General features: G+C 42.7%; 1 protein-coding gene across 1 annotated transcript in view; it reads right to left on the reverse strand.

Moving 5' to 3' along the window:
- Nucleotides 1-456: 456 nt before the first annotated feature.
- The window catches only part of ZBTB8B (zinc finger and BTB domain containing 8B), a 29,796-nt gene continuing 5,172 nt past the window's right edge, over nucleotides 457-25,080 (reverse strand). The window contains exons 2-4 of the mRNA XM_070774464.1: nucleotides 22,831-23,849; nucleotides 11,968-12,146; nucleotides 457-8,970 (exon numbers count right to left, since the gene is read on the reverse strand). Coding sequence (XP_070630565.1) covers nucleotides 8,653-8,970; nucleotides 11,968-12,146; nucleotides 22,831-23,809 — 1,476 coding nt within the window. The 5' untranslated portion in view covers nucleotides 23,810-23,849 and the 3' untranslated portion in view covers nucleotides 457-8,652. The remainder of the gene's footprint in view (nucleotides 8,971-11,967; nucleotides 12,147-22,830; nucleotides 23,850-25,080) is intronic.

The raw sequence follows: 25,080 nt of genomic DNA on the forward strand, positions 1-25,080 counted from the left end.
CAATATGGAAAAGAATGGGTGGACTTGTGTTCTAATAAAATTTTATTTGCCAAAACCAGGCAGCTAGCAGCTTTGACCCAACCTGTGTTCTAGACAGTAACTGTTTTTGCCTATTACTAAATGAAATTGAGTCTTCAAACAGATGTAAAGTGTATCTAGTGTTAGTGGTTCTATATTATTATGTGGAAATTTTTTTTTAAGTCTATAAGCTATAAATGCTTTTCTCAAGAGCTGGCAGTGAGCCCAGCCAATCTTAAATAAACCTGCCTCAACATTTTTTAAAATGTAAAATTATATCAATACGTTGCTAACACTGAATCAACTTCCTGTCTTTAGAAGATAAATATTTAAAACTATTTAAGCAGAAATAATTTTTAAAACAAAAATATGCACACGACTTAGAGATTTATCTTAAAAATGGAATGTCAAAACAACAGAAATGAGGTCAGGTCTAGATTATATAGATTATATCCACCAATTTATTACTTCATTCTGTCTTATTTTTAGTTCTTTATAAATAAAAAGTAAAAATAGCAAAACAACACACAATGTGCACAACACTGAATCGTATAAACATATCTGGTACATAACCACTATAACATAAAGACCAATTCCATTGCAAAAAGCAGAAAGTTCCCCACTCCTTAAAAAGAAGGAATCAGTTGCTATTGTTTGAATGATCAGGATCATTTCCAACTTTGTCTTTTTTTTTTTCTTTTTTTGATAGCAGTATTGACAAGTGCCTTTGTTAGAGGAACTAATCCACTTGGAAACTTGTGGATTAAAAATAAAGTCAGTTTCTATTTTTCTTTTAAGAGTTGTTGGAAAGTGTATGCCTGTAGAGCTAAGCACTTAGAATGGCTGTGCCTCTTTTGATTTTTGTGTTATCTGCCATAGTTTTTGCTTATTTTGCATCCCACACCACCCACTCATCAAGGGGTGGTCAGTCTTCCATCACAGAATCTAAAATGTCCTGGCTTGGAATAGTCTGCTCAGAAACTGTCTAATATAAGGAAGTAATTGGTCCTAACATCAGGGGACAGAGAGATGGGAAAAGATGTTGATGGAAGCTTCTTGTGTTTAGAGCTCTATTTATTTTCTTAATTATTTTCTTAATAAGTCTTAATTATCTTCTAAATTAATTTTAATTTGGAGCTCTATTTTATTTTGTGAATTTTCTTTCTTAACTAATATTATATTCATAAAATTTCATGTAAAATATATGCCCTGAAAAGTCAGTTAAATTACACTTGTTTCTGAAGACAAAATGAGCAATAAAGGAACAAAAGACTTTTCCTTGAACTTGGATAGTACTGTTTCTACTCCAAATTTGTCATCAGGGTGTCTTAATCTGACTTCTTGGAAATCAAAACAAAAATTTAGTTTGAGACTATTTCCTGTTTACCCCCAGGTTGATGTAACCAAATTAAAGATGATTTGCATTCATTTTAATCCCAAACTTGTTATTTCATTAATAACCAGGATCACTGCTTCTAGATATTTTCAGATCGTCAAGTGGCTAATCTGTTTTACTTTGAAGTTTCATATATTATCACACAGCTTTAAATAAAATTAGCTCTTATAATAGATTTATTAAAATCCACTGAGTCAAGAAATATCTAAAATACAATTTTACTCAATATCATATTATATGGGTCACTGTCTTTAAAATATGTGGGTTTTTGTTTCAAATATGATTATCCTTGTCACCTTCTCTGAATCATACCCAATTTATATTTCAAAAATCAGCTAGAGAGGTTGGAAAAAGTAATTTCAAGATAATGCTGTAAATTTTTTAATTTGTAATTTCAAAGTTTTAAAAAAGTGAATACATTAATATCAAATACCTGATACATATTAAATAAGTAGACAATAAAATTTTGATCTGCTGTGTGTTGATGGTAGTTTATGTTGTTTCAAATATGTGTGGGTATTATAGGAAAAGAAATTAAATTAACTCCCTTATGTTCAACATGTGACTTCCCCTTCCCTGTCTAAGTATTACAAGAATTCAGGCCAGGATCACACAAAGCCACATGAGGCTAAAATAGCATTTTCCTCTGCTGTAATTTTAGTCTGATAGGTACCCAAGGAAACAAATGCTGTCTACAGATGGTCTTTGCTGCCTGCCCAGACATGTTTGTTTGTTATCAGCATTGGCTTGGCAGGATCTGGCTTCTGATCCTAACTAGTTGTGTGGGAACTAAATACTAGTTGTTTCATCTCTCTATAAAATCTCTTTGGAGGAGACTATCTCCAGTCCTTTGATTTAATGGTTCTATTCTGTATGTACCTGGTTGGGGAATTAACTAGTTTACATGGCCAACCAAGACTCAATCCATATGCAATGGGGCTCCTCCATCTGTCACAGGAACAATACCTTTCTTCTAACTTATTACAGTGGGTGGAGATGATGGGAAGTTGTTTGTTGTTGTTGTTTCTTAAATAAGAAAACCATAGCACCTGATGCATATTTGCTAAAGACTAGGATGTTCTGAAATGTTTGTAGTATTTATATATAATTGAATAAAATATGTAATTTAAACACTGTTAATATCCAAAGCTACCATGTTTGAAAAAGGCAAGAAATATCAGAAACTGAGTTGTTTATAAATTGTATCCCAAAGGTAGGAGTTTATTGGACAAGAGACAAGAAGGTCTTCTCTAAGGCTCTAAGATTGGGCTGGACACTCTGCCCAAGCATTCTCAGAACACCCTGTTCCTGCCTCTACTGTCACACCCCAAACTGTATGGTTTAAGTGTTAGCCTCCCTGATTACACACTGCAAGTTCCTTGAGGACAGGGATTGTGCTTGTTCATTGATGTATCTCACAGGTACCCCTAGTGTCTGACAAACAACAAGGACTCCATAAATAATTACTGGATACCTGTTGAATAAATAACCGGCTGTCCTCATTTATTGATCTGCGAGGAGCAATAGAAGCAGGCAAGAGTAGCACCACATGATCCAATGATAAGAGGCACCATATAAAAAACCTGGTGTTTGGTGGTTGCCAGGTGGTCACAGGTTCCTATCAAGGTGTGAATGATGGAATCCCCAGAAATTTCCATTTAATGATGTCCCTATAGGATGTCACACTATACCTGCCTATGCTGAGTAGCGCAAAAGGATACAAGACATTTTGGTGGGACCATTTATCCAACTCTTAAATACACCTCCGCAAAATTTGCAGAGTGTATTAATCACAAGTAACTAAGTACAAAGAATGAATACTCTTCAAGGAAGGAAAAATAAGTTGGTGTAGGCCATCTCTTTATAGGAATTTTCTCTGGCTTTATTTTATAGGAAATAGGCGTAGTATCTGTTGTATAATTGCTCAGCATACCATTTGGCAAAGGTATAACAAAACATTTTCCCCTTCTGTGTGAGAATTTAACCTTGGTTTAATTTTCCAGCTCTGTTCCCCCAGCAACCTAATGAAGAGTAGTATATCAACCACATTGCTAGGCAACATTCCATATGGTAGAAATGATCCCGAGTTGGTAAACTGTAAACTGGGAGAACTATTAAATGCCTGATAGGAAGCCACAGCTCTGGGCTTCCCTATCTGTTGTGACTCTTGGAAGAGACATGTCTCTTGTGGGGAAGATATTTCAGTGGAGTTGTTATAAGAGATACTCGCTCCCATGGAACAAGAAGCTTTTAAGCCAGAAGAGCTTCCATATTTGCGGGATGTGTGTCTATCTCCTTGCACCTGAGCCATACAGACAGATGCAGGGACTCTGAGGTCTGAGGAAAGAGTAATATCTGGCTCTGCCCTGTTGATGAGCCATGCTTCCCATCCTATAACCTTGTTTCTTAAAAAATATTTATGTATTTGGCTGTGTCGGGTCTAGCTTTAGCACACGGACTTTCTAGTTGTGGCACTCAGGCACTCTGCGGGATGTGGGATCTTAGTTCCCCAACCAGGGATCAAACCGGCATCCCCTTCATTAGAGGGCAGATCCTTAACCACTGGACCACCAGGGAAAGTCCACCATCCTATCTCCTTCTTAGTGAATCTGATGCGATGGTTTATGAGTTTGACTGTTTCTAAACATCTAGTTGAGCCCAAGTAGCCTCCTGGAAAGCACCTTATTACTATTTGCTTGCTGTTTCTGGTGGTAGAAGAAGCTCCACAGAGACCATGGGTAGTAGAAAGATGTGAAACTGCTTGGCATGTTCTAGCATGTTCTGCTTCTAAAAAAATCCTAACTATGCCCTTCACAGTCGGCATGACATATAATCCATATCCATTACATGCCACCAAGACATTTATCTCAAATTGACACCTGCCTTTAAAATCCCCAAGCTAGTTATTGCTAAACCTTCTTCATATAAGCACAGAACCCCAATCCTAACCCACATTGATTTTTAAGATGCTACTGAGAGAGGACCAAAAAAAAAAAATCAAATGATGGGTACAAAAATTGCTCCCCCAAACCACAATTGCCCATGAAGAATTGGCAGTAGTAATATTATCCATCTGGAGGATCAGAACAGATGCTAAATGTCCTCCTCAAGTTATGAAGACTCCATATCAGCTGATCACAATGGTGTGAGTTAGTGTCACCTCTGAAAACTAGGAACATATTAGAAACTAACCAAGCCACCCCTGCCAAACAACTTTCCATTTATCTCTACAGAAGCATTATTTGAAGAAAAGAATTCAAATTGTCAGAACTTTAATGAGAGGTGTGAAGAACACAGCCATATTTGGTGGAAATATTGAACAAAAATCAATGAAAACACTATCATAAGCAGCTGAATAAAGCAGCCTCCTTTTTGAGTCAGAAGATAGTGTGACCTTGTGAAAGCACAAAGCAAGCTACAAGGGACAAGCAACAGCAGAAAGTACAGTGGTGATGCTCAAAACAGTGTGATGGGAACTTCTCACCCACCCCAACCCTGTGCCCCTCCCTACCCCACCCTACTAGACTTCACGGAGATAATATATTGTCACTGCACAGAGGACACACAAGAACAACTCAGAAGTCCAAATGAAGCAGCAGCAATTCAGGTGACCGAAGGCCACTCAGTTGCCTTTCTCTCCATGGGGTTTATCACAACATCAATTAACAACAACAACAAAACACTTTTGTTGTATTCTGACCTGTATATCCTCCAGAATACTCAATTTCACAATATTTTGCAGACCACTAAGTCAATAGCTTTCTTAAGGAATATTCAAAGTCTAGTGACCACCAAAATATTTACATCAGAATGGCATCTTTCCACTAAATGACCAGAAGCCATGATGATGATTTCTAAATGTATTACAGATAATGTGCCTTATTTTCATTCCTTTCTAACCCTTGCCTTGAAAGCCTGTTCCCTTTTCCCAAGAGAAACAACTGTCCAAGGATGCCATCTTAAAATTCCATTACAAGTAAGAATCTTGTTCCCATTCATTCAATATATGTAATAGAAGACAAAAAGATCTGGATTGAATGTGCCAGAAAGATGCCAAATATAAACTAGATCATGAATGGTCTGCATTGGAAAAACTATGAATCTACTTATAAAAATATCACCAACTCCACAAATTAAACCTCAGAGACACTGTGTAGGTTAAAAATACTGACCACCAAATGTGAACATAAATTTAAAACTGCGGGCAGTTTATGATCTGATAGTCCATACAGAGGAATTATCTCCTTTAAATGTAATAGAATTCAACTACCAAATCTAGTTATTCCCAATGCCAACACACAAACTCCAAACAGCCAACCAGGAATGTAACAATCTGAGACATTACAGAGAAATAGAATTGTTTAAATACTAAGCTTCACATTCCATTTTCCTCTCAATGATTTTGCTACTTTAAAATCAGAGCCCAGTAATAGTTCTAGCAGTACGAATCAGATCAGAATTTCTAAGTTTCCACATCACACATCTAATCAGATCTCAGGCAAGTCATGGACCATCTATCATCTGGCCTCAGTGTCTTCATTTAATGAATCCACTATTTTCAAAACTTGTGGGAGTGTAAGTGAAAATGTAAGTTGCTCAGTTGTGTCCAACTTTTTGCGACCCCATGGACTATAGACTGCCAGGCTCCTCTGTCCATGAGATTTTCCAGGCAAGAATACTAGAGTGGGTTGCCATGCCCTTCTCCAGGGTATCTTCCTGACCTAGGAACTGAACCCAGCTCTCCTGCACTGCAGGCAGATTCGTTACCATCTGAGCCACCAGAGAAGCATAAGGATCTAATAAATATTATGAAGGTAAAAGGTAGCCTGAAATGTACAATAAAATTAAGTTCATTAAAGATATCATTTTTTTAAATCCTGCTTTATCTTACAGCTGGTTTCTCAACCTTGGTACTCTTGTCACTGTGGACTACATTCATCTTTGCTGTAGGGACCGTCCTATACCTTGTAGGGCATTTAGCAGCATCCCTGCCTCCACCCACTGGATGCCAGCAGCACCCCACCCCAAGCTATGACACTTGAGAGGGTCTCCAGACACTGCCGGATACAGGTCCTCTGGGGAGCAAAATCACCCCCAGTTGAAAATCACTGTCTTAGAGTGAAATCTCTAATGTAAAATGCTTTATCTTGCACCCAGGGATATGAATAGATCATGGGGTCACCAGAGAGGATCATTGCTCTGCTGGAGAAAGCAGGCTGAGAGTTGAGCTGTGAGGTAGAAAGGTCAAATTAAAACATCAGAAATACTTTAGACAAAGAAAGCAAAACATAACAAAACTCCTTGCAAAGTATATCTTTTACACCTCCATTTAGGTTTCCCTCTTGCTAAGGTTCCTCTTCTAAAACAACACTAATAGTCTCATTTCTGGTAAGAAAAGTATTTCTGGTCCTTGATAATTTTCTGTGTGTAACTCTTGACCTAGAACAGTAATTTTCCAACTACCTCTGATAAAAGAGGTAACATTTTTTTGTTGTTGGTTTTTCAGTTTGCTGCGCAGTGTGCCTTCCAGGGAGTCCAGTCCCCCGACCAGGGATGGAACCCAGGACCCCTGCAGCAGAAGCATGGAGTCCTAACCACTGGATTCAGGGAATTCCCAAAAGACCCATTTTTAAATTTCCAATCAACTGCAGGCCAGGGTATGGCCCTACTGTATGGACTGGGATCCAGGAATTCATGGAGCTGAAGCTGTTTCAGGCCACAGTTTGAGCAGCACTGTCCTGGGGTTCCAACTTCTGTTGAGAAGCATGGTCTAAACACTTTCTGAACCCTTCAATGCTAACATTTTTTTACAAGCAAATTTATATTTTTTTGGTTAAAGAGGTAGAAAGTGATATTTTTTACTACCTTTTGAAATATAGTAAAATTAAAGGAGGGCTTCCCTGGTGGCACAGACGGTAAAGAATCTGCCTATAATGTGGGAGAACCAGGTTCAATCCCTGGGTTGGGAAGATCCCCTGAAGAAGGGAATGACAACCCACTCCAATATTCTGGCCTGGAGAATCCCATGGACAGAGGATCCAGGAGGGCTACAGTCCATGGGGTCCCAAAAAATTAAAGGAAGAAAAGGAATTTCCTTTAAAATCCATTTTGGATACTTAAACATAAGACAAAATTACGGAAGTGCCTGAAATATCTTTAATCCATAATACTTCTTGTTCTTTAGCCTTTTAAAGAAATACAGTCTCTTTTGTTAGAATAATTGTATGGCTGCAAAGTGAATAAAGAACAGACTGGTTTTAAAAACCTGTTCTTCTACTAACCTTCCCTTTCCCTCCAGATGATCTTTTAAAGGTAAACAATTTGGAAATATAACTTGCTTATGTAGGCTTACCCTTTCCCTCCAATTAAAGTTCTATTCATAAAGTAAAAGAATGGCAGTGATGGCTGCATTGCCAGGTTACACAGTGGTGGCTCTCAGAAATGGCTGGAAAACACAGAGGAGCATTTTGAGCTTTGCCCAAATGACTTGCTTTATGATCGTAAAACGGGTTATTTGTGTGCGCACAATCGTCAAACACCAAGCCAGACAGGGAAACCACCCAGACCTGGGCTCTCAGGCTCCCTTCCTGGGGCTAACTTAAAATGTAATTTGACGGGGGCAAGTCACAGTGCCATAAGGAGCCTTTCAGCTCATTTCCATGCTTGTCTGCACATAAATACCCTCAGCCTCTAAAACTGCAATCTTAGATTTAGAAAGTACCTTTTACAATCATAAAGCCAGACAGCCCTGCCTACCTTAAATCAAGCAAGCTTTCTGCTTAACACTTTACCAGAAAGTTACAGTACAGAATTGATCAGGAGAGGCTTGGCAGAGGTAAGATTGATCTCGAAATTTAATATATTCTTGCCCACCTTTTCAGAGAAAGAGGATGACGACATAGGAATGCAGAAGACTGAGAAACTACAAAAACAGCTATAGAGGTTTTCTTATCTTTCTCCAATCCAGAGTTTGGATGCATAGCTCTGGAAAAAACAGCAAGCCTCAGGGCCAACCTTGATTCACTCAGAAAGCCTTCGGAAACCAGGGGCACCACTAAAAAATCGTTAGTCCTCTGAGTCACAGAATCCAACCTCCACTGTGCAGCCTAACAAAAATGCAAATAATTGGCAGTGAAAAAATGTTCCTCTCAGGGTTCCACGCCATTGGACAAAGGGTGGCTTTCATTCACAGAATCAGCAAGAACAAATTCTAAACCCTCTCCTCCACCAAGTTACTGCTACGTAAGTGTGTCTCCACCAGATAAGTTGGGCTGAATTTGGGGTCTGTCGTCAGAATCTTCTCCGGCGGGGTCATTTTCCTCCCCAGACTCCACATAGATCGGCCAGTCACTGTCTGTGTCACTCTTTTCTTGGCTCTCGAACGACGCCTCCACCAGGCTGAGGTTGATGGGCATCAATTCGTCATCGTCGTCGTGCGTATCTGTAATGCAGGTGCAGCTGTCACACAGCCCGAAGCGCCGCAGCCCCGGTGACAGGTGACTCGTGAAGGTTCTTCTGCAGCCCTTGCAGATGATTGGACGGTTGGATCTATGCACCTAAAATCACCAGCACAGTGCATGTCAGAGAAAAGAGGAGGAGCCATGGCCTTCAGGGCCCCATGTGATACGGCCCCTGGATGACCTTCTGGCTGCATTTCTCACCACTCTCCTTTTGCTTTTTCTGCCACCATCTCAGCCTCATCAAGATCCTTTCCAGCCCAGGGCCATGGGATGTGCATGGAGCAAGCCCTCCTCCCCACTGCCCCCTCTCCCCTCTTACTAAAGTCCTTTTGTGGTTTTTCTTGGCTGTGCCACAGGCTTATAGGATCTTAGATCCCTGACCAGTGATGAAACTGGCACCTTGGCAGTGAAAGCATGGAGTCCTTACCACTGGATTGTCAAGGAATTTCCACTAATGCCTTTCAAGGAAGTCTTTTCTGATGCTCCAGGCCAGACTAGATCTCCCAGCTATATAGTCTCACCTATACTTCTCCCTTCATGTCTAACAAATCATTGGTAAAATTTACTAGGTTACAGATTTATAATTTACTAGATTATAGATCTATAGAAATTGATAGATTATAAGCTCCACGAGGTCACAGACTAGCTTCACCCATGTTCTCTGTCCTCTGTGTCACATCTGTTACTGTATCCCTAGTGCCTGGCATGGAAAGGGCAATTGGTGAACCAATTAGGATTTTAGACATGGCTTCTTAAATACTTTGGAATGTTTAGTTATTAAGAAGGCAGATTTCCCAAACAGTGTATTTCCCAAACATGCCAGCGGATGCTTCAACCTTGACTTTTTTGTTGATAAATGTGTTCCTTACATATGAAAAGAGCTTTGCATACTAGAAAAGAGAACTTGATCTCCTAACCCCATGCAACTCCTCATGAGGACAGCAGCCCCAGGGGTCCTCTTTGTATAAGGAACTATCTATCTGAAGTGTGCACTCTTCAGGAACTCCAGCCAACTGGGGATCTGTGAATGAATAAGAGCCTCCCTTGTGGAGAGCTCTGGATGCAGGATACATACAAGAAGCGAGACAGACAGAGAGGCTGATGCAGGAGAAGGGCCAATAACAATACTTAGGTTGCTGGAGCTGCCCTTACATGTCCTGGGTTCCCATGAGGTTTCCTGGGTTTCCTGAGTCAACCTGAGTATGTTTGTGACCCTTGCAGCCTTATGGAGCCTTTGAATAGTAGACTGGATCTAGTACAGAGTGGAATGGGGATTACAACCAATGAAACATCTTAGAGGCACCCAGGGACTGATTTTTGCCAAGATGGATTGGAGATTAATTTGAAAAAAAAAAAAGGCCAAACAAAAACTTAACATCTTAGGATAAAGCCATTCTCAGGTAAGTGTGCTGGGTCCAACACTGAGAGGAAAGGCAGTCAGTCAGTCACCTTGAATGTATCTAAGTCTAGATACTATCAAAACTGTAATTTACATATCATAAAATTCACCCTTTTAAAGTGTACAATTCAGTGGTTTTTAGCACACTCATAAGGTTGTACAACTATCACCACCATCTAATTTTAGGACATTTTCATCACTCCATAAAGAAAACCTGTGCCCATTAATGGTCTTATCTCTCCCATCCCCACAGGCTTCAACCACCAATCTACTCTCTATCGCAATGGGTCTGCCCACTTTGTATATTTCATATAAATGGAATCACATAATAGATGGCCTTTGGTGACTTGCTGCTTTCACGGAGCCTAATGCTTTCAAGGTTATTCCATGTTGTAGCATGTATCAGGACTTCATCTCATTTTATGGCTAAACAATAGTCCATTATAGGGGTACACCACACTTTGTTTATTCATTCATCAGTGATAAATATTTGGATTGTTTCTATTTTGGGGGCTCCTCTGTCCATGGGATTCTGCAGGCAAGAATACTGGAGTGGGTAGCCATTCCCTTCTCCAGGGTCCAGAAGAGCCTGGGGGGCCACAGTCCATGGGGTCTCAGAGTCAGACACGACTGAGCGACAATGGTGACTTCATGCCTAACCTCTGGAGGAAACACTAAACTGTCTTGCACAGTGGCTGCAACAGTTGGTGTTCCCACTAGCAGTATATGAGGATTCCAGTTTCTCTACCTCTTCACCAGCACCGTGTTATTATAAATTGCTTATTATAGCAATCCAAGTTTGTGTGAAGTGGCACCACTCCCATTCTGTGGGTTGTCTTTTCACATTCTTGAGAGTGTCTTTTGAAATCCAAATCATTTTTATGTCGGAGTTTTCAAAGACTCATTGACTTGTTCAAGTGTTAGTCACTCAGTCATGCCTGACTCTGTGACCCCGTGGAATGTAGCCCACCAGGCCCCTCTGTCCGTGGAATTCTGCAGGCAAGAATACTGGAGTGGGTAGCCACTCCATTCTCCATGGGATCTTCCCAAACCAGGGATCGAACCCAGGTGTCCTGTATTGTTGGTGGCTTCTTTACCATTTGAGCCACCAGGGAAGTCCCTGGTGGCTGCCTTGCTCAAAGATAATCTTAAATACAATGCCTTTCTACATGGTCTGAATGCTTTTTAGCAGCTGGGACTCACCCACTTACATGGAAGACAGAATCCTAGGCAGCAGCCAGTGGGCAGGGAGGGCCCCTTGGCCAGGGGTCCCCTTTGCTGCTCACAGGCAGCCCTATAAATGGTGTTATACCTCTTCCCTACCCCCGGGGTGCTGAGGTTGGGTGGGAAACCGAGGCTGCAGCTTACCCTTGGGGGAACAGACTCCCAATCCCTAAGCCCCAGTGTTCTCTGCCTTTTGACAATCATCCTCAGACTAGGATCTGAACTTTCTTAACTTTCCTTTTAGGAAAACTAGTTTGTAACCATATAAGTTTTCACTTTTTCTTTTTCCACTAACCCAGCTATAATTTAGTAGCAGAAATACATGTTTAAAATTCTCTGACAATACCCCAGTGGACAGAGAAATGAAAAACTGAGGGGCTTCACCTTTACATTAAACACATTTCATGAACCACCTTCCACGCCCCGCCACTCTCCGCCATCCTGAGAGATCCACCAGCTGCGACACTTACACTGAGCGCGTGACTCCGCAGATGCTCCTGTCGAGTGAACCTCTTGCCACAGGTCTCACAAGGATAGGGCCGCTCCCCTGTGTGCGAGCGGATATGCCGCTTAAGGATGCCCTTCTGTTTGGCACTGTAGGGGCAGAAAGGACACTTGTGCAGCTTGATGGGCACCACCAGCACATCACCTGGGGAACAAACGGTACTGTAAGCAGCAACAAGACTGGCTGTCCTCCAATGGATGGAATCCAGAGCAGGAGAACTCCACCAGCCCAGTTCAAGAGGGAGAATCCCAACTCCACCAGCAGCTAACAGCAAGACGATGTCTGCAGATCCTGACTCTGCTGGGCTCTGGGTCAGCCAGAGAGGGAAACAGGCTTCTGATACAAGACTGCAAGGAATGCTGTGAGGCATCAGCTTTCAAACTTCTCTGTGGCTCAGAGTTAGAAACAGCGCTTATGTCACAGCCTGAGAACACATGTATCCTCATGTGGACAGCTTGAAACACTTTCCAAAATAATACTCACTCTGATAATGTCTATTCTCCTTGATTTCATTTTAGGAAAATAATGATCGAGACCCTGTTATAGAATGAATTGCATCCCTCCCCACATATTCCTATCTTAAAGTCATAACCTCCAGTGCCACTTGTATGTAAAGACAGGGCCTTTAAGGAGGTAATTAAGGTTAAATGAGGTCGCAAGGGTAGAGCTCTTATCTGATAGGACTGGGATCCTTATAAGAAGAGGAACAATGCCAGAGGTGCCAGGAATGATGGCTTTCTATCTCTATTCTTGCACAGAGGACAGGTCACGTGAGGACAAGCAAAAAGGTAGTTGTCTGCAAGCCAGGAAGAGAGCTCTCACTAGAAACCAACCATGCTGGCAGCTCGATCTTGGACTGAGCCTCCAAAACTATGAGATAATAAATTTCTGTTGATAAAACTACTTAGCCTGTGATATTCTGTTATGGCTGCCTGAGTTGACTAATGCAAACCTCCTGAACTGATATAATGACCCTCAAAAATGTGTGGAAAAAAACAAACAACTATTATGATGGATCAGACCTCCAGACCAGGTTTCATGCTTTCTTTGACAACAGTTCCCGGAATAGCTTTCAGGCATATATAGAAGAGGTTTGCTATAAAGCAGCCCCCACACTGTTTGGAATTTATATTAACTCTGTATATATGAGATCATCAAATATCTAAAAATTCATTTAAATCTTTTTCCCTTTTTTTTTTTCCACCTTGTTCATACAGCTGTTAGGGTGACAACATGATTATCACCCGCATGTATAGAGACTGACCCTTTCAAGTTTCCTGAGTTACCCTATTGGCAGTATTCTGAGACTCATTTCCTCTATCCATGCCCTTCAGGATTTTACAGAATTTGATCATATCATATATGTGGAGGCACTAATAACTCAAGTTTTTCAGGCATAGAAATTAGGAGTCGCGTTCTGGCTCTGCCACTTACAAGCCGTGTGATCTTGGGCATCTCACCTGACTTCTCTGTGCTTTAATTCACTCATCTGTAAAATAGGGATAATAATAATTCCCACCTCACAGGATTGTGGTAAGAACGAAATGAGGTAATACATGAAACACAGCACCCGGCACATAATAAGCTCTCATAAATGTCAGCCATTTTTGTAACATCATCATCACCTCGGTGTTTCTCTCCTGATTAATCTGGCCAGGCTCCTGTGGTCTCTCTCAACGCAGGAGTAACTCCTTTTCTCTGAGACCTTCTTGGGACACTTACCTGGGCTTTATACCTTTCCTGAGGTGCTGCCAAAAGTATGGCAAGCTGAACGTCAAGTGAGTACCCAACATCATTCTATGTAAGGGTGGAGATTATCTTCTTTAGCTTCTAGTTCCCATGCTGATAATGTCTAACATTTTTCATAATCTATAATGAAGGAGATCAAACCAGTCAATCCTAAAGGAAATCAACCCTGAATATTTATCGGAAGGACTGATGCTGAAGCTGAAGCTCCAATACTTTGGCCATCTGATGAGAAGAGCCGACTCATTGGAGAAGACCCTGATGCTGGGAAAGACTGAAGGCAGGAAGAAAAGGGGGCAACAGAGGATGAGATGGTTGGATGGCATCATCAACTCAATGGACATGAGTATGAGCAAACTCCGGGAGATGGTGAAGGACCGGGAAGCCTGGTGTACTGCAGTCCATGGGGTTGCAAAGAGTCATACATGACTGAGTGACTGAACAACAATAATGACTCCAAAATCTGTCTCCCGGAATAAAAGCAGCAGCTCGTGGCTCAGCACTGCATATACATGTCAGATTATTTACTTCTCACTGCTTACACTGGCACTGAGAGACCAGTTTCCTGCTCACTCCCCTGGCACTGTGGACTCTTCTTATCATTTATCCCCATCAGCCTGGCATTGTGCTACCACCTTCTTCCTGATTATCTACAAAAACATTAAGTAAAATGGGTCCACTGTTAGACCTCGGGGGGGGGGGGGGGGGAATAACCATTAACTACATCTCCATCAGAGAAGTATGAATTACTGCAACATTTCCCTTCTCTCTTATGATCTGGCTCCCCCAGAAGAGCAGTTCACCTGAATGCCTATTACATGTGAGGCACTGTGTCAAGATACATTGTTATCAAGATACTTGTTTCTTCACTCAAGAAGATAAGTCTAGCAGGAGAGAAAGACATGTAAACAAAGTCATACAATATAATGTAACAAATGCAAAGTTCAAAGTGATGAAGAAATGTAGACAAGGGTGGTGGTGGGATGAAATCAGAGATTTGGATTGACATATATACACTAGTGTGTATAAAATAGATAACTAATAAGAATCTACTGCATAACAGAGAATTCTACTCAATCCCCTGTGCTACTGTGCTTAGTCACTCAGTCATGTCTGACTCTGTGACCCCATGGACTGCAGCCTGCCAGGCTCCTCTGTCCATGGGATTCTCCAGATAAGAATACTGGAGTGGGTTGCCATTCCCTTTTCCAAGGGATCTTCCTGCCCCAGAGATCAAACTTGGGTCTCCTGCATTGCAGGGGGATTCTTTACCATCTGAGCCACCAGCGTAGCTCTATGGTGACCTAAATGGGAAGGAAATCTAAAAAGAGGGGATATATGTATACCTGGGCTTCCCTGATGGCTCAGTTGGTAAAGAATCTGCCTGCAATGCAGGAGACCCGGGTTCAATCCCTGGGTTGGGAAGATCCCCAGGAGGAGGGCATGGCAACCCACTCCAGTATTCTTCCCTGGAGAATCCCCAAGGACAGAGGAGCCTGACAGGCTGCAGTCCATGGGGTCGCAAAGAGTTGGACATGACTGAGTAACTAAGCACAGCACAGCACATATGTATACATATAACTGATTCATTTTGCTGTACAGCAGAAACTAACACAACATTGAAAAACAACTGTTCTCTAATAAAAAATTTTTAAAAAGAAGAAAGAAAGATAGTGAAAATAATGAATTCTCTCCTGGAGTTCAGAGATGATCTCACAGGAGAGGTGACCTTTGAGCAAGGTTTTGAGGGATGAATAGGAGTTCACTGGGAGTTTGAGAAAGAGAAAGGGTATCTCAGGCAGGGAAACAGCACAAGTTTAGGCACAGAGGTAAATGAGAATAGGGAATACAAAGCAGGGTGGAGAAGAATGAGGAATGAAGCCAAGGAAAGGGGCAAGAACTTCTGGGGAAGGTCCCAAGGTCACATTTATGAATTCACTCAGCAAATTTATCCTGAGCACCTACAATGTGCCAGACTGGGTTCTAGGCCCTGGGGATACAGTAGTGATCAGAAAAGACAAAAATCCCTGCCTCTGCAACACTAACATGTTAATGAACTCAGACTTTATCCTTTAAGCAGGTAGGGTTTTAAGCAAGGAAGGTACAAGGTGATATGACTTTTAAAGGATTCCTCTGGGGATAATGCAGGGGAAGGGTTTAAGAGAGGCAAGATTAAAGGCAGGAAGTCCAGTGGGGAGGGGATGAGAGAAGACAGAACTAAAGCCTGTGACTGTGGAGGTGGAGAGGAGGAGAGAGAATTGAGAAATAAAATTCACAGCATATGATGACCTCAATGGGGAGGACAGAGCAGAGGAAAGGAAAGATTCTAAATGACACTGATTCTAGGTTAGCTGACGTGATAGGTGATGGTGGAATAAACCAAGGCAGGGAACACAGGAGAAAAAGCAGGTGCAGGATGAATGAGGTCAGTCGGGATTTTATCATGTTTGAGGCAGGCTCAGTGCATCCACTTTTTTTTGGTGGGGGTGGGGCAGGGGGGATACTTGGATTAGACAGATCAATCTGGAGCTTGGGGAAAGAAGCAAAGAATACAGTTATGAGTCCTCAGTAGATTGAGTGGTTGCTTTAACTGAGGCCTGGCTGTCCCCTAAGCACCCTGATTCCGTTAACCCATGGCCTTGACACCCTGGATCAGGGGAGGGTAGGTCTTCCTCGGGCTTCACTGTCATCTCCAGAGCAAAAGCCTAAGATGTTTTGAAGGTCATCCCATCAGATGATACCGATGCTCATCCTTATTACAGTCATCTAGGAGTCCCTGGGTCATCTTGCTCCTTGGAGATTTGATCACACTGCCTTCAGACTCTACTCCTGGAAAAATTCTTGGTGTGAATACCAAAAATGACCCTTCCAATGCCCTGGCCCCTCTGTTCCTGGATCTCCTTTCTTCCAGAGACCTTATCCTCCAATCCATCTCAGCCACCCAATCCTAGACGAAGAGGTCTCAACTTTGCCTGCATATAAAAATGCAGCTTAAAATGAAAAACAATACTAATGCCCAATCTCCATCCCAAGCTAATGGGTGGGGTGGGACCCAAGCAGCACATTTTTTTAATGTTTTTTTATGTGGTGAAGATCACATAATATAAAACAGACTATTTTAACCATATTTAACTGTACAGCTCAGTAGCAGTAAGTACATTCACATGGTTCTGCAATTCTCACCATCATCCATCTCCCGAATTTTTCTCCTACCTAAGCTGAAACTTGGGTTTCCCTGGTGGCTCAGACAGTAAAGAATCCGCCTGCAGTGCAGGAGACCTTAACCTCACATCCCCTTCCAGCCATGGAAGCATTTCTTTGTTCCCTTCACAGTAAATTTCTTGAAAGAAGTACTATACCATCTTCACATCTACATTTGAAGGTTTTTGGGTTTTTTTTTTAGGTCTCTGGGCTTAGTGCTTTATTCTAATATTCCAATAATCACCATAATCACCATTTTATTTTATTATTTTTATGAAGTATAGTTTATTTACAATATTATATAGGTTTCAGGTGTATAGCACAGTGATTCAGTATTTTTACAATTTATGCTCCCTCATAAGAAAATGATTACAATTCACTGTGCTGTACAATATATCTTTGTTGCTTATCTATTTTAATTTTTCTTTAAGTTTTAGGCATCCTATTTGATGTTTCCCCTCCCATTGTTTAAGTCTTTACTGAATTTGTTACAATATTGCTTCTGTTTCATGATTTGATTTTTTTTGGTCCTAAGGCACGTGGGATCTTAGCTCCCTGACCAGGGATCAAACCTGCACCCCTTGCATTGGAAGGGGAAATCTTAACCACTGGACTGCCAGCGGAGTCTCTGAGTCCTCGTCTAAGCCTACTCCATTTGGTCTTTTCCCCACCACTTCATCATACTGCTCACCCATGACCTCTCCATTAATAAACCCAATGATCAGTCCTCAATCTGCCTACACACAGTACCGGACATTGTTGATTTCTCCGTTATCTTGAAATGCTTTCTCCTCTTGACACCCATCACTCTTCCTTCCTTCCTTGGTTGTGCCATGCACCACGTGGGATCTTACTTTCCCCACCAGGATCAAACGGCACCCTCTGCTTTGGAAGCACAGAGTCTCTCCCACTGGACCACCAGGGGAGTACCGCAGCACTCCTGATTCTCTGCTGCCTCGCCCACTGCCCCTTCTCAGCTTCCTCCACTGGCTCCCTCATCTTCCTGACCTCCCAATGTTGGAGCTTCCCAGGGCTCAGTCCTTAGGTCTCTTATCTTCTCCTTCTAGATCTATGGAATACACAGGATTTAAATTGCGCAGATCCAACAATGACCCTAGATTTATATCTCAGCTCTGACTTACAGATGTAATCACTTACTGCACATCTTCACTGGGATATCCAATGGGCACCACAAACATAACATTTAAATCAATCGCTCAAGGTAAAAACATTAAGGCCATCTTTAATGCTTCTTTTTCTCATAACACTCATACAGCCATTAGAAACTCTGGTCAGCTCTATCTTTCAGAGTCAGTACAGTCCTAACCCAATCACATCTCACCTGTCTACTGCTACCACACTTATTCAAGGCGAGTGGGGTGGGAGAGAGGCACAAGAGGGAGGGGCTACGTATATACAAATAGCTGATTCACTTTGTTGTTCAGCAGAAACACAACCTTGTAAAGCAATTATATCCCAACAATAAAATAAAATTAAAAAAAAATAGAAAAATGGGACTTCCCGGGTGGTCCAGAGATTAAGACTGTGCTCCCAATGCAGGGGGTCCAGGTCCAATCCCTGGTCAGGGCACTAGAACCCGCATGCCATAACTGAGAGTTTATGTGCTGTAACTAAGAGTTTACATGCCATAACTAAGACCTGGTGCAGTCAAATAAATAAATAAATAAGACAAAATAAATAAAATCTGTTTAAAAAAAAACAAAAAGAAGAAGGCGCACACCTCTCACCTGGGTTACTGCAGTTACCTCCTAAGCGGTTTTCCTGCTCCCACCTCACTCCCTGACAGTCTATGATCCCCGTAGCCTATGCTCCCCTGTAGTCTACAGGAAAGCGAGAGGAGAAGCAAGAGGCCCTCTTAGAAGGTAACTGCACACAGTACTCAGAAGGATCCTTTTAATACATGTCATCTCAAGTCACTCTCTGCGGAGCAATACTCAAAGACCTTCTCATCGCCTTCAAGGGCCTACCTGGTCCACCTTCACTCAGCCTCTCTGACCTTATCCCCCAACACTTGCTGCCTTACTCACTCCACTCCAGCCACACTAGCATCCTGGCTGTTCCTTTTGTTCACTTGCCAAGTGTGATTCTACACCTGGGCCTTGCACCTTGCTCTTCTCTCTGCCTGGAATGTTCCCCCTCATATCTCTGCAGTTTGCTCTCTTACTCACTTAAGGTCTTTGCTTAAAGGCAACCTGTTAGCAAGTCCTGGTCAACAGTAAATAAAATAGCACCCCCTCACTCTCAGTCAACTTTGTCCCTGCTTTAGTTCTTCATATTCAGTCCAGTTCAGTTCAGTCGCTCTGTTGTGTCTGACTCTTTGCAACCCCATGAATTGCAGCACGCCAGGCCTCCCTGTCCATCACCAACTCCCAGAGTTCACTCAGACTCACTGAGTGAGTCAGTGATGCCATCCAGTCAGTGATGCCATCCAGCCATCTCATCCTCTGTCGTCCCCTTCTCCTCCTGTCCCCAATCCCTCCCAGCATCAGAGTCTTTTCCAATGAGTCAACTCTTCTTCATATTATACAGGTACTTATGTGTTACTGTCTGGCTCACAACGCTAGAATGTCAGCTCCACGAGGACAAGCACCGTCTTTTGTTCACTGTTATAAACGAATATTCATTCACTATAAACGAATAGTGCCTGGCATATAGGAAGTGCTCAATAAATATCTGTTAAATGAACAAATGAACAGGAATGATAAGATGTTAAAGAAGCAAGGCCATGATGGAATGCTGGACACACTGACATTAAACAATCCCATGATGAGGCTGAAAAGAAATGGACAAAGGTAACAGCAATGGGTACTCAAGGTGTCAGAAGCCAGGGGAAGAAAGAATTTCAAGAAGGAAAGATCAGAGTTAACTACTGAGAGTGGTCAGAAAGATAACATCTGAAAATCACTCACTGGATCAGCTCTGGAAATGTCCGGCTGACCTCATGAAGCAGGTGGGGTGTTGGGTAGGGGTCTTTCCTCACAGTGCGCTGAGAAAAGAACGGGAGGTAAAACGGTAGCAGTGGCCAATACAGATGAACTTTTCAGGAAGTAATGGGAGGTAGTGAGGCTGGCACTGGGAGGTCCAGGGGAGAAGAGATTATACGAGGACCACGTGTTTTGACAGTGTCTGCCAGTGTCAGAGATAAGTGAATACACAAGTACTATGACTGCCTCCTCACCATCTCCCTGCCCCAGTCTCCCATTTCTTCACTACCTTATGCTGAGGCCACATTAATCTTTCCTATCCACTCCCAAGCTCAGAAACTATCAACAATTCCCCTGTGCCTATAGATAGAAACTTACCTCTTACCATTTATGGCTTTCCATGACTGACTCCAATTTCTCCCTATGTTTTCTCTTCTTACCCTCAAATGCCACTTTTTAAAAAAATTGAAATATAGTTGAGTTGCCATATTGTGTTAGTTTCAGGTGTATAGCAAGGTGACTGTTCTACATATCCTTTTTCAGATTCTTTTGCATTATATTAATATGTTACAGCAAGATATTGAATATAGTTCCCTGTGCTATACAATAAGTCACTACTTATCGATTTTATATACAGTAGTGAGTACTCAGATGCCACTTTCATAAAGCCTCCCTAACCTAACAGCTGGAAGCCAGTTCTGCTTCTGGCCCCCTGTGAAATTCACACCTCCATCTGTCTTTCAGCCCTAGTACCTTGTACCGCACGGTGCCAATTTCACACAGCTTAGCTTCTATAAGAAACCATCAGTTTTTTGAGAGCTGGAGCCATATCTGACTTATCTTTGTATCTTCACAAGGAAAGTGCTCAAGTATTTGAGCAAATATATGAAAAACCAAACAAATCAGTCTTACTCTGTCCCTTGGCACTTGGAGTAAATGTACCCTGGAGCCATGCAAATGGAATCAAAACCTGGCAGACAACAGGCACGGCAAGCAGCCAGGAGACTGCCCTGCCCCAGGATGAGTTGGAAAGCTGACTTTATAGATGGACAGATGGATCTGAATGAAGGTGGTGTAGATCTGAATTTCTATTTCTTGATACTCGTGATACAGGCAGAGGGGTTGAGAGACAAAATCAGTGCACTGAAATCCTCTAACCACCTGTGCTGCCCTCACAGTTTGTTTCATGAGTGAAATGAAGCCAGCCTGGGTTGCTATCAAAGAACATTAGTGGTGACATGTGCCAGTTCTATATTCTTAAGGAACTCGCCAAACCCTCTGGGTCTCAATTTCTCCATACTTCCTCCACCTAACTTACATGGCACTATGAGGGGCTGATGGATGGAGAAGGGGAACACAGACTGTGAAGTGCTACTCTTACACAGAAATTAGATTTTGGAAGTCCCTGGTGGTCCAATAGTTAAGAATCTGCCTGCCAATGTAAGAGACACAGGGTCCATCCCTGGTCTGGAAGATTCCACACGCTGCAGGGCAACTAAAATGCCGCATGCTTAAACTACTGAGCCTGCGAGCTGCAACCACCCAAGTCCCCACGCCTTGAACCTGTGCTCCCCAACAAGGGAAGCCACCGCAGTGAGGAGGAGCCCCTGCTCCCACACCTAGAGAAACCCCAGGTGCAGCAGTGAAGACCAAGTGCAGCCAAAAATTCATTAATTACGTTTTTAAAAAGAAATTAGATTTCAACAAGTTCCCATAGGGTAATCACTGAAAACAACCACTACCTTTTGCATGCTAGTTAAGCCAGTGTCTCTGGCGACCAGAAACCATATTTGCAAGTTTTGCAAGTCTAGATTAGGTCAGACATACAGAGCATTCTTGATTTTTACAAAAAATGAAATTTTGATGCAGGGATGAAGTAATTTTTCATTAAAAAATGTTAAAATGAAAAAAAAAAGAAAGAAATTTAAAAGTCTCCAGACAAACTCGGTTTTCCTGGGATTCTCCTGTGTGGTGTTGTTTAGCCGCTAAGTTGTGTCCAACTTTCATGACCCCATGTGTACCTGTTATTTTTTTTTAAAGTCTCAAAATAGTCATTTAGTAACGAATAAGAGCAGATCACCCCCCCCTTACTTAGTCGACTTTCACTGCACAGTACTGAAGGGTGAATTAGAAATGTGACTCATTAATGTCTTGGCTTGAAAAGAAGCCAAGGGTACTTTCATCAGTAAGGAGACAGCCACATCTATTTCCATCTCCTAAGACAGTTTACAACACAATTACCTCATCTGTAAGAAGAGTTAACCATATTATCCCATCTCTCAGAATTGCTCAGGCAAAAAACTAAGTTCTCTTAAAACACAAATCCTACCAAAGGATACAAGAAATTTACTTACATGAAGCCCAGTTCAACTCTCAAATACTCTCCAGGACATCACACTATCAGCCACGACATGTTAACTGAGTACATGGGCCAGGCACCACAGTTGACACAAAGAAGGATAAATTTCCTACCTGTACAGAACATGTTCTCATATGTGAGAAAAAAAAGTTCTGAAAACCTTTTCATTTGGTCCTCAGCTCTGTAAGAAGGCAAGGTGGGAGTGATTATCTCCTGAAAAAAAAGGGGTTCAAAGAAATTTAATGAATTCACCAAAATCCTCCTTGTGGTTAGTAGAAGAGGGTGGGTTCTTTCCATGTCTCCAAATCGCATTCAACACGCTTATACTCTAGTTGTAGAGGTTAAAAAAAAAAAATGTGAAGAGCCAATGCCCTGGACACAGCAGCTGCTCAATTAATATTATTGGCAGTGGTGGCAGTGATAACGTGGAGATAACGGTGGCGATGGTGATGATAGGGATGCTGATGGTGGTGATGATGGTAGTGACAATGACAATGACGCAGGTGATGGTGGGAGGCCAGAAGGCACACACGCATGTGCGTGAGCAGCAGAGATGATGGAGGCTCATGCAGCTCACCTGAGTCCTCTCCATACCAGTCAGTCTGCACATCCATCGTGGAACTCATGGCTGCTACTCCTGCACCACCTGGTCTTCCCTCCAAACTCTGAGAAAAGTGATGATCCACATCCTCTTTGCTCTGGACGGCACTGTTGCGCAGGAGTGCCTCCAGGAACTGCTTAACATGGTAGTTACTGTAAGCCAAGTCGATAGCCTGGCTACTGGGCAAACCCTCCTCCCGGTGGGCCAGGCTCAGTGGGGTGGCAGGCGGCTGCAGCTGTCCATCCACCTCCACCTCTGCAGCACCCAACTCCACCTTGGGTTCCATCTGTTCTGGCCGAGTGGAGCGGTCACTGTCGACCCAGCCACTGCCCTGGCTGTCTTTCCCCACCAGTTCCAGAGGGCAGCAGCCTCTGAGATCACCACTGGGGGGCTCTCTTGGTCGGTCCTCACTCTCCTCCCCCTCGGCTCGAGAGACCAAGCTCTTGGTCTCACCAGCGGTCCCTTTCTTGGGGCTTCCACTGTCCATCTGATGAGCTGCGGCAGCCGCTGCAGCTGCTGCTGCGGCTGCTGCTGCTGCGGCCACCGCAGCCGCCACTGCAGCCTCCTTCTCCATCTTTCTGCAGATGTCAAGGGAGGATCTGATGTATGTCTTGCAGAAGTTCACCACGTCGTTCATCTGCAGGTAGCTGGCAGCTGACATAACTTCAATCACGTTCTCCCCACACAAATCCAACTTTCCAGAATAGAGGAAGTCTAAGATGGTGGAGAAGGCGTCGGAGGTGACGATGTCCAGGGAGGCGGTGCTGTGCCGCCCGCTGTCCTTGATGTAGTGAATGAGCAGGGCACGGAAGTAGCCGCTGTTGGCAAACAAGATGTTCCTGTGGGCCTTGAAGATCCGCCCTTCCACGATGATGCTGCAGTCGCAGAAGAAGTCCCTCTGCCGCTGTTCATTCAGCTCCCCCAAGAGCTTGGCATAATAGGATTGCATCTCCATTTCTCCACCAGCTGCTGCTGCTCAAAAGGAGCCTGGATCTCTGCCAAGATTTTTTGTTGTTGTTTTTTCAGTTCACAAATGCCAACCTTACAAATAAGATGTTCTTTTTTTTTTTTATTCTTCCCCAAAACCCAGGTAAATAATATCTTTATAATACGGGCTAACAAAAATTAAAGATTGTCTAACTGGGTTAACTAATGAGAAACAGTAAAAGTAACTACAGCTAACTGTATGTGGGTGCAGTCCTTAGTATTTTACATAGATTCTTTCTGTGAGCTTTTATAACAACCCTATGAATAAAGACTAATATCATACTTAGAATATTGTACTTTTAAGACTCAGAGGATGGTGATGATCCAGCTGCAACAGAGCCAAGACTCAAAACCTCCAGAGTTCATGCTCTTATAAATGACATTCGACTTTCTTTAAGGCTCAAAATATAAATAATACCTGAATCTAAGAATTACTGTCTCCAGTTCAGTCTCCAGTGTCCCAATACAGAACTTAGGGACTGGCATGTCTAGTCTCAGCTCACACTCATTACCATAAATTTGTGGGAACACTTGGTGGATGCTTGGGCTAGCCAGAATGCATTCTCCATTCTTATGATTTTATTGCCCTTTTTGGCTTTGATGGAATCATCCTTGCCCCATCCACAGCCAATGTGGTTTGCATAAAATTAGCACCACGCCCAGGCTCCAGATGTGTAAGCTATAACATAGGCTAAACCCATCAACATAACTTATCCTCTGACCATAGTGACTGGCTCAGAGATGGCCATGTGACTAGGCCAGAGCCAATGAAAAGCAATGAAACATTTGCTGGGGGATCCAAAAAAAGAATGGCTCTCCGCTTTGTGGGCATGTAGGCTATGAGGGATGCTGCTGCCACACCACAAGGGGAACCAGCCTAATACAGATGATAGCTCAGTTCAAACAGGAGCAACAGTTGGAGGCCAGGGACACCATATGAGCCCCAGCTCATGCAGTGCCAGAAGCCATTAAGTCCCTTTTCGCTTTGGTTGAATTTTCTCAGTGCAACTGAGATATTCCTAATTGATTGACTCCACAACCCTTCATTCTCTTCTCTGTATTTTTTATGTCTCGGTCCTTCTCTGTCAGTGGACTATAAGCCCTTAGGAGGTATGAGCCATGTCTTATTTCATTTGATTTCCCATAAAGCACTTGGCAGGGCTCCCCTTGTGGCTCAGATGGTAAAGAATCTGCCTATAATGTGGAAGAACCAGGTTCCATCCCTGGGTCAGGGAGATC

Source organism: Bos indicus, chromosome 2 (genome assembly GCF_029378745.1).
Source record: "Bos indicus isolate NIAB-ARS_2022 breed Sahiwal x Tharparkar chromosome 2, NIAB-ARS_B.indTharparkar_mat_pri_1.0, whole genome shotgun sequence".
NCBI classification, from domain to species: domain Eukaryota; kingdom Metazoa; phylum Chordata; class Mammalia; order Artiodactyla; family Bovidae; genus Bos; species Bos indicus.